We start from the raw sequence: 9,739 nt of genomic DNA, 5'->3' as shown, positions 1-9,739 counted from the left end.
CAATCATGACACAAATACACACACACATGCACACACACACACACACACAGAAATTCTTTCTAATCACTGGGATGATTTTTTTTTTACCACATAGGAACTCAAGATGAATCAGAGATCTTTATGGAAATGCAGTAGTATTACTTCTCTTAAAGCAGGAAAAAAATTCAATAAAATCATACCGCAAAAAGAAACCTAGGTACCACCTGAGCCAGCAGAGCTCTGGTGGGAGGAGATCTTGTAAATTCTCTTCCAAAGCAGGTTAAAGGCCTCCAACATCCCCACCACAGGAGATTGGGGGACTAAGAGGGAAAGGAATATGATACCTACTATGTGTCAGGCACTGTGTGAAGCACTTTACAAATATTATCTCATTAGAGGGGAAAAATCACACCCATGGGGATGCCTGAAGGGAAAAGCTGAGAAAGAACAGATCTACCCATATGAGGGTGAGGGCGAGGGCGAGGGCCAGGGAGTAGCTAATACTCCTCTTCAGCCAAACAACTCAACCCCCTTGGCTCATTAGACAACAAATACGATAAAAGACAAATGCATGCAAAAGCTGTACATGTCTATATGTTTTAGAAACAACGATCCCACCAAGTTAAGATGCAGGAGTTCAGCAAGCCACCATTAACAACACATTATCCTTATGTAAACTTTATCCTAGCAGGGTTAGAATTACTCCAGGAATTGTCACTGAAATTGTTTTTCATTTGGAAATAAACGGTTATGGGTTCAATACCTGTGCTTGTTCTCCTTCCTACTCCCTATATCTATCTCTCTCTTCTTTCTTCCCTCCCTTGAACCGTCTCTCTCTCCTTCCCTCCCTTGTTCTCTCTCTCACTTTCTCTTCTGCACAGGTTTAGCAGCATCCCAGGATTTTTGAATTGTGACGTATACTAATTCGAAGATTATCCATTTTTAAAGGAAGAAGAAATGTTCAGTCCTGGACTTCACTTGTAAAGGGGAGACCGCACCGTTTATCCTGTTGAAAACTCTTCAAATCTCATATACTTTAAGACATTTAGTAAATCTGATGCTTCTATAAGACATCTGGCCCACAAGATAGATTAGGATACTTTCAAGAAACCCGTTCCACATGAATCACACAGAGTGGGAAATAAAGGAATCTGCCATTTGTAATGTACAGTTCCCCTTTTCTGTTACATTTCATTGCAGTAAAACCTGCTTAGCGGAGTTAGGTCACATGTTACAGCCTGAAACTTGCAAGCACATTTACTCTTTGATTTAGGTTCAATTTCAGGTTCTAATTCACCTTGGATAATTTTTTTCTTTTCCAGTCAACATCATACAAATCCTCAGCCTTAGCCTTTTTCTCAGTTGCTAACATCTCTATCAGAAACCAGCTTTATTAGAGGTGGGAGAAGTAGATCTGAGATATTCTTCACTTGAATGATGATACATGCCTATACATTTTCCCTTAAGTCTCAGTCGGATTACAAGATTGGCCATTACTGCTGCCTTTGCTTAGGAGGGGAGATATTCCCAAGTTAGGCAGGAAAACATGAGGTCCTAATTTTTTCCCTTATATCCACAGCAACCAGAGAAAATGCTCTCCATTTCCAATCCTCATGCTTGTAAATGGATAGGGGTTCTCTGCTCTACATTAACGATCCCCATTTTAATGATCTGAGGAATGGTAGGGAGCAAAGTGCTTATAAGCCAGAGAGAACCACACAGATACAGCAAAACCTTATTATAGATCCTATCAACCTTAGGATTTGAAATTACTATAAAATTGCCTTCACCTCCTCCTGAACCCAAAAAGATTAATGATATAGTACTGAAAAGAACCTATCTGCTACAGGAGGGTCATAATTAATTCCAAAGTGGCTTATCATGGATGGATGGCAACATATCACAAATAGCTTGGGGAATACACCTTTGGAATTTCAACATACATACCCATTACTGAGACATCATATTCTATCACCAGTGTTGCTTCCTGCCCACACTGTTTGAGAATACTCATTGCTTCAGCATGTGTGTTACCAGCAAGTCTGATTCCATCCACACTCAGCAGCCTGTCACCAGCTTTGATTGTGCCTTCTCTAAAGGAGGATTAAAGTAACAGTCTTTATTAATTTAACATAATGGGGTTGGGCATTAATTCACTTATTTAAAGCCGTCATCTCACGTACTTTCTGCCATCAATCCCATTTGCATTTATTTTAAAGCATCAATTCTGACAATAACAATATTAAGCACTATCAGGGGAAGGTGAAATTGCTATTATTTAAAGCTCTGAAAAGAGAAGAATAATAACTACACATTATCAAATAGCCAAGTTATTAATAGATAACATTTGGACCATCCAAAGAATATTTTTCCTCCTTTTAGCTTGACTGCCTGGCGTCTGGAAATGATTTATGGTAAGCCTGAGAAATAAACACTCACCTACCTGCCCAGGGGAAGTGAGCAGGAAAGAGTGCAGATTTGATTCCTTTGACTACCAGTGAACCTAAGTAGGATAGGGAAAGATGCTTAAAAATTTCCCTGGGCTGCAAATTTCCCTACTGTTTTATAGTGCCATTTGGCAATCAATAAATTAAATTCAGTCTTATGTAGCTGGGGGGAAGGGAGCAAATATTCTCATCCTAATTTAAATGTTCCATATCTGCCAGTATTAGGGAAAGACCCTTCAATAACATTGCTGAGAATAGCACTCAGGTTAGCATCTGGTATCAAATCCTATCCCGAGTGACAGAACAAATAAGATGTGAGGATCTGGTAAGTTGATGTATTTCTAGAGAAAATGTCAAATGTAAAAATCTATGAAGAATGAAAAAGGGGTCTTCACAGTTTCCATTTAGATAATTCTCACCTTCTCTTCTTGGCATTTGATATTTCATTTTTAAAACGGTAGATGATTAGATTTCTTTCAGGTCTTTAATCTAATATCTCTCAGAATACAAGGCAATGCTAGTTTGCACACAGCTTAGCAGTTAATCTTCCTTTTGTGCCCAACCCAACTTGGAATGGCAAAAGGATATAGTAGTATTCTCATTTTTTCCAGGAAAAATTTTTTCATATTATACATATATATATATAAAATATATATATATATGTGTGTGTGTGTGTGGATATGTGTATGTATGTATATATACACATAAAATATATATACATATGTACACATATATTATATATAAATATATATTATATCTCAAAAAGGAAGGAGGCAAAGAGAAAACAGATAAATCTATACTCAAATATTGGACTGTGATACCTGTCAAAGGTGAACATTTCTCACAAGACAGAAGTCAGAATTTTTTTTTGTTTTTTTTCATTCCTTAAAGCAAACAAACAAAAACCTCCCTATTTTGTTTCTTCCCCAATTCATTTTTGTTTAAAATGTCACTTCACATCTATGCTGGGGTAAAAAAATCAGTTTGTATATATAACTGTTAATCAGCAAACTTCTTTCCTATTAATTCCATAATATCCATCTCATAGACTCATTCAAAGTCATAGATGACAGTTTGCTGATCTGGGTGGCAACAAACAGAAACAAACATTTGTTCCTTAAGAAGAAAGCAAATTGTTGTAATTTAAATATCTTAGTTATCTCCAAGGCTTATTATGAAAAGGCTGCATGAGTTGTCTTTTTAAACACAGAAAAGGGCACAAGCATTCTGTACTTAAAAAAAAAAAACATGCATACATCACACTCTTCTAATGCAGTCTTACAAATAAACATAAAATTCTAAATTTGCAAATTTGTTTATCTTAAACCCTGTAAGAAATTTATCAACTTCTATGCCAAATGATCTACCTCATTCTCGCTACCTATCTATCTAGATAGCTACAGAAAAAGATGAATTTTACCTGTCAGCAGGCCCTCCAGGTCGAACACATGTTATTACAACAGGACGAGATTTATTTCTGTCATCATGTGCTCCACCTAAGAAAGAAAAAGAACAAAATGGTTTTTAAAAAGTTTTCACTTTTATGGCTTTTAGAGTTCATTTCCAATATGCAAGCTGAAAATGGAAGTATGTATTTGGGAAGATGAACTGTTTTGAAGCTGTTTAAAAAAAATGAAATGTGATGAGAATTACGCTGTCAAACCCAAGTGCTGTATTGGTTGGTTTGACTAAGAAGATTTGGTTTCCCTTCCTCTCTTTTTTATTCTTATAGCTCTCTGGGTGAGGTAGGGATGTATTGGGAAATAAGTGATGATTTGAGAAAAATTGCTAGGAAAATTGCAAAGCAGTCTGGCGGAAATTAGGCATAAGACCAACATCTCACACCACATGCCAAAACAGGGTCTAAATGGATACGTTACTTAGACATAAAGGGGGACATTATTAAAAAATTAGAGAACCAAGGAAGAATTTACCTTTTGGATCTACAGATAGAGAATGGGTTCACGATCAAACAATGGATAGAACAAATCACAGAAGACAAAACAGATAATTTTGATTAAACAATATAAGAAAGTTTTGCACAAGTAAAAGAATGTAGTAACAATTAGTTGGAAAAATCTTTGCAACAAATTCCTTTGATAAAGAGTGTCTCTCTCTCTCTCTCTATCTCTTAGAGAGAGACAGAGAGAGAGAGAGAGAGAGAGAGAGAGAGAGAGGTATGAGAGTCACTAAAGCATCTTTACACATACACATATATGTGTAAATTCAATTTTATAAGAACAAGAGCCATTTCCAAATAGATATGTAGTCAAAAGAAATAGTTTTTCAAGGAAGAAATCCATGCTAATCCCTAATGAGAAATGCAAATTAAAGCAACTCAGAGGTTCTATTTCATGCCACTCAGACTGACAAAGCTGACAAAAATGGGAAATAACAAATGTTGGAGGGATTATAGAAAAATAGGCAATCTCATGAACTGTTTGTAGAGCTGTGAGTTTTCCTAGACATTCTGGAAAGCAATTTGGAAATATTCCCCAAAAGTCCCTAAACTATGCATATCCTTGGACCCTACAATACCACCAAGAGAAGCCTATATCTCAAAGAGATCAAAGAAAGAAGAAAAGGATCCATATATATAAAAATTCCTTTAGGAGCTCTTATCATAGTGGCAAAGAACTGGAAAGTATGAGATGCCCATCTACTGTAGAACAAGAGAACAAATTATTGTATAAGAATGTAATGGAGTATTATTGTGCCCTATGAATTGCTGAAATGGATGGTTTCACAGAAACCTGTAAATACCTATATGAACTGATGAAGAATGATGAATTAGAACTGACAATAATTTATACAATAACAACATTATTACTTAAACAAACAAGTCTCTGAAAGACTTTATCAATGCGAAGATCAATCACAATTCCAAAAGACCAGCGAGAATTATGGCACCCACTTCTTTACAGAGTGGTGAGAAGCTCAAGATGCAGAATAAGACATACTTTTTAGATATAGCCAATGTAGTTGTTTGTTTTCCTAGAATATGTATATGTTACAAGAGATTTATTTATTTATTTATATTTATTTTCTTTCTTTTTTTCCTTGATGGGGAGGGGAGAGAAGGATGAGTGCATAGTGTAGGAGGGAGGGAGAGAGAGAGAGAAGGGTAGGGGAGGAAAGGGAGAAAGAGAGAGAAAGGGAGGGAAGGGAAGGGAGGGGAAAAGGGACAGGAAGAGGGGGAGGGGGAGAGAGAGAAAAGAAAGAGGAGAAGGAGAAGGAGGGAGAGAGAAAAAAGAGGAGAAGGAGGAAGAGGAGGGGGAAGGGGAGAGAGAGAGGTCATTGAGACATCTTCTATTTAAAAAAAAAAAGCTGATAAGAAGAAAGTCCAGAAAGCCAGCTTTCAAATCTAATTTATCCTATTTTTAAAAAGAAAAACAAACTGTATACAATAGCAATCTTGAGTTTCATGTACAATCCTCTTTTTTAATGTGTATAGAAATGATGTCCATTTTATTGATTGTTATATTCACAACAAAAATAAATATATTTTTATAAAGTTGGTGATACAAAAAGATATCAACATTTACACAGAGTAATCAAAAATTAAATCATATTAAGATAAATAATATATTGTATATAATAAGAAAAACACATTTAAAAAAAATTTCCCCAAGATTGTTAGAGTTAGAAGAGAATTTAGAAGCCATCAGGTAAAACCTCCTACCTGATGTGATAATTCTGCAATATCCTGGAGAAACGTTCTACCACCTTAGCTTAAATACAATCAGCAATGGGGAGCCGATTAATTTGTTCCTTGCTTAAGGTCACAAAACAAGTTAATAGTAAAGCTGGTACTGGAAATCAGGTCTCTTGATTCCTAGGCCAGGGATTTTCCTCTGTCTAATCACAGTGTCTCACAGGTGTTAAAGTTCGGTGCAAACTCTGCACCTAGAATTATATGTTAGATGAACATCTGTTGGGTTTTTTTTTAAATTACAAAGCATTTACTACTTTTGGTGAAAATGTGTCACTTATATCATGCATCTTGTTCATCTTCATTTTTGAAGAGGACCAATGACATCACAGGGTGATGTCTTGACTCACATGTGAATTGTATTTAAGTAAAACAGAGTCACACAAAGTTGCGGTCTCAGTAATACAAGAAAACCTGAGTTATGACTACTGAAATCATCTCAAGGTTTGGGGGAAATTTTTGTTCTGCTAAGACAACCTTGCTATAGGTGTCCAAAGGCCTACAATGAAATCTTTCTACTCAGTATCTAAATGAAAGTAGATGTGGCACAGTGGATGGTGAACTGATCATGGAGTCAAGAAGACATTTGTTCAAGTCCTCTGTCATATAGTGGCTGAGGGACAATGGACATGCCACTTAACCTCTCATAAAAGATATTCCCTTTGTGGACAAATTGAGACCCACTTCCCTCCCCCCACCCCTGCCAAGCAAATTTCCTAAAATAATTTGATGAGAAATCCTATTCTCACAATAATAATTACAACAGTAATGTAGACCCATCTTTAAGGGTGGAAATCACTACCACCAAATATAAAATGCTTTGGGTTAGAAATTATACTGAAGTGGCACAATTGCTTATTTTTATAATTCTATCTTGGCCAAGTTGAATCAGTTTGAAATCTGTATTATTATTAATATCCTTGGGAGATTACGATAAGAATGGGCAAAATTTAAATCTAAATACATTCACTTGAAATCTGATCCAGTAGAAGACCAAAAATTAATCTTCAATTAGTTTATAGAAAATCATGATAATAAAAATGAATTTGAAAAGGAATGAAATTATGTAAGGTGGCTTAATCTCTAAGATATTAACCTAAGTTGGAGCCACAGTGAGGCTATTCATAGATATTATTCTGTTAAAAAAAAAAAGTAGACCATGGCTAGATGGTTGGAAGGAGGATGGAGGGAGAGAATAAAGATTTATATAGCACCTACTATGTGCCAGGAACTGTGCTAAGTGCTTTACAAATATTATCTCACTTGAGCCTTGCAACAATCCTGCAAGATAGGTACTGTTATTGTCCTCATTTTATAGCTGAGGAAACTGAGGTAACAGAAGTTAAGCGACTTGCCCAGCCCTGAGGCTGGGTCTGAATTCAGGTCTTCCTCACTCCAGGCTCAGCACTCTACCCACTGCAACCCCAGGTGCCTAAACAGGATGAAATCATGGTACAGAAGAGTAATTTTTTTTAATGTACTTTTGCACATTGAGGTCTTTAAAAAAAAAACCCAGAATTTTATTGATATCTTTTGTTTTTATAGGTTTTTTTATTTTTAAGAAAAATTTTATTTTTTAAGAAAAAGGAGCATACTGAATTTTATTTTTTAAGAAAAAAAGAGCATACTAAGTCTCCAGGGTGGTTGGGGAACCGGACACATCACACCTGGATAACTGATTGCAAATCCACCGCCTCTACTTTGTCGGATTGGCCCATCATTCAACTTTCCCCAATAATGACATACCTCGTATCACAAAACCAAAAGTGTTGCCTTCTTTATGTAAAGTAACCTCTGCCGTTCGGAACACAACGCCAGATCCTTGTACAGCTGAGGAAAAAAACAGCAAAAAATAAATGTGAAATCAGGCGGGAAGCTTGGCCAAAGCACTGTATATTATCATTCATAGAATAAAATGATAATTTTAAAGTGTAACATGAAATACTCCATATCCCGATTTCAAACAAACATTTGAGTGATTTTTAAGAATCAAATGCACCCAAATGAAGCAACAGTGTATAATGGATGTGACCCTGGATTCAATGTCTGAAGATCTAGGTTCTGATCCAGGTTCTGATACTAATCTGGTTTGTGACCCCGGTAAAGTATGTTACTTGCACTTTCTTGCTGCGTATAATCAGGAAGGTGGACTTTAGAATCTCTAAAATCCTTTTCAGATCTAATAATCTACCATCCTATATAAAAGCACTGAAATTATATAGAAAGTGGGGGGAGTCACATTCTCACTAAATGTTATAAATTGAGTTGGAACTAAAATGACAGCTCTTTTTATACATATAATTCAGTTGGCAAGGGGAGAATAATTGGGAATCTTGGCTTTTTAAAAATGATAACAAAGATCTTTCACAAATATAAGTAGCAAATTGGTTTCCCTTAAAAAATATGCCAAACTGGTGGTTTATGAGAAGAATAAAATTTCTGAGTCCCAGAACATAATTTATTTTTTGTATGTTTGCCCAGTTGGCAGAGCAGGAGGACACGATTGTCAGAATTCCATTGGCATCGCTTGATTAGGCTGTTGGACAAAGATGTTTTGACACGATATGTTTTCTGCCTAAATCGACACTGCTGTTAAACAAAGCAAGAGAGCTATGGAGATAAAATTGGCAGGTGAAAAAATAATTGGAGCTGAGAAAGCCATGATTAATTTGATGAGATATCACCATGCTTATTCCATTTTTGCAGGACTTGGTGCGATTGTTTCAAATGATGAAATTGTTAGATCGTTGCAAAAAGAAACTTTGAAATAGTCTGTAGAACAAAGGCAGAGAACTTTACAGCAGTTCTGATGTATTTGCACACATACATAATTTTTTGATAGAAAAATGCAGAAATGTATGTATTTTATAGCTGCAAAATGTGTGTTAATATCACCAGAATCTAATAGCTTTACTACATAAAACTGTCATCATGAGATTAGGGAATATTGCAAAAGGGCATTACTAATTATTTACAGGAACAGCAAGTAGTTATAATTAAGCATTAATGACAAAATTTTTAAATGTCAGGAATTCCAAATACTTAAAGGATTGACCATGGTTCTGGAAGGTCACATAATTCAATTTATAAAACTTGCATCCTATCTGGTCATGGTCTAAAACAAACACACACAAAAAATACTTGGATCAAAAGCAAAATAATATAAAGTAACAGCCAAGCAAATGTTTTCAGTACCTCACTGATTTAATTAAACGCTCTATTCCTGCCACAACACAAATTTCATTTTGTTCTAATCAGCTGGAAACTGTAGGCATGAGAAGCTGTGAATGTGGGACTATGGTTTTAATTAAAAGAAAAGGAAGACATGTCCTCTCATTTGTATGACACACCAGGGTCCTTGACGAAATTAGTCAAGAATGTTTTGACCTTTCCATTCTTTAAATTTAAATCATTAAGTCAATTTTCAATTAATTACGTGTAGCTCACCTGGAACCCATTTTAATCTTAGATTAGTTTCTTTCTGCCAGTACATCTCTGCTCAGAGATTAGCTTAAGTAAATATGGATTAGAAAGATTAGAAATCAAAATCTCACAATCTCACATGTCATTCCTAGACCACATATAAATGCATTGGTGGTTT

The 9,739-nt window shown here is 35.6% G+C and overlaps 1 protein-coding gene across 4 annotated transcripts in view; it reads right to left on the bottom strand.

The window, feature by feature from the left end:
* GRIP1 (glutamate receptor interacting protein 1) overlaps nucleotides 1-9,739 on the bottom strand; it is a 790,436-nt gene that overhangs the window by 188,468 nt on the left and 592,229 nt on the right. For all 4 annotated transcript variants that reach the window (XM_027854162.1, XM_027854159.1, XM_027854160.1 and 1 more), the window contains exons 5-7: nucleotides 7,885-7,968; nucleotides 3,847-3,922; nucleotides 1,927-2,072 (exon numbers count right to left, since the gene is read on the bottom strand). In XM_027854162.1, coding sequence (XP_027709963.1) covers nucleotides 1,927-2,072; nucleotides 3,847-3,922; nucleotides 7,885-7,968 — 306 coding nt within the window. The remainder of the gene's footprint in view (nucleotides 1-1,926; nucleotides 2,073-3,846; nucleotides 3,923-7,884; nucleotides 7,969-9,739) is intronic.

This window comes from Vombatus ursinus, unplaced genomic scaffold, assembly GCF_900497805.2.
Source record: "Vombatus ursinus unplaced genomic scaffold, bare-nosed wombat genome assembly UNPS02010320.1, whole genome shotgun sequence".
NCBI classification, from domain to species: domain Eukaryota; kingdom Metazoa; phylum Chordata; class Mammalia; order Diprotodontia; family Vombatidae; genus Vombatus; species Vombatus ursinus.
The sequence above is the reverse complement of the archived record's forward strand: the minus strand, read 5'-3'. Positions and strand labels throughout refer to the sequence as shown.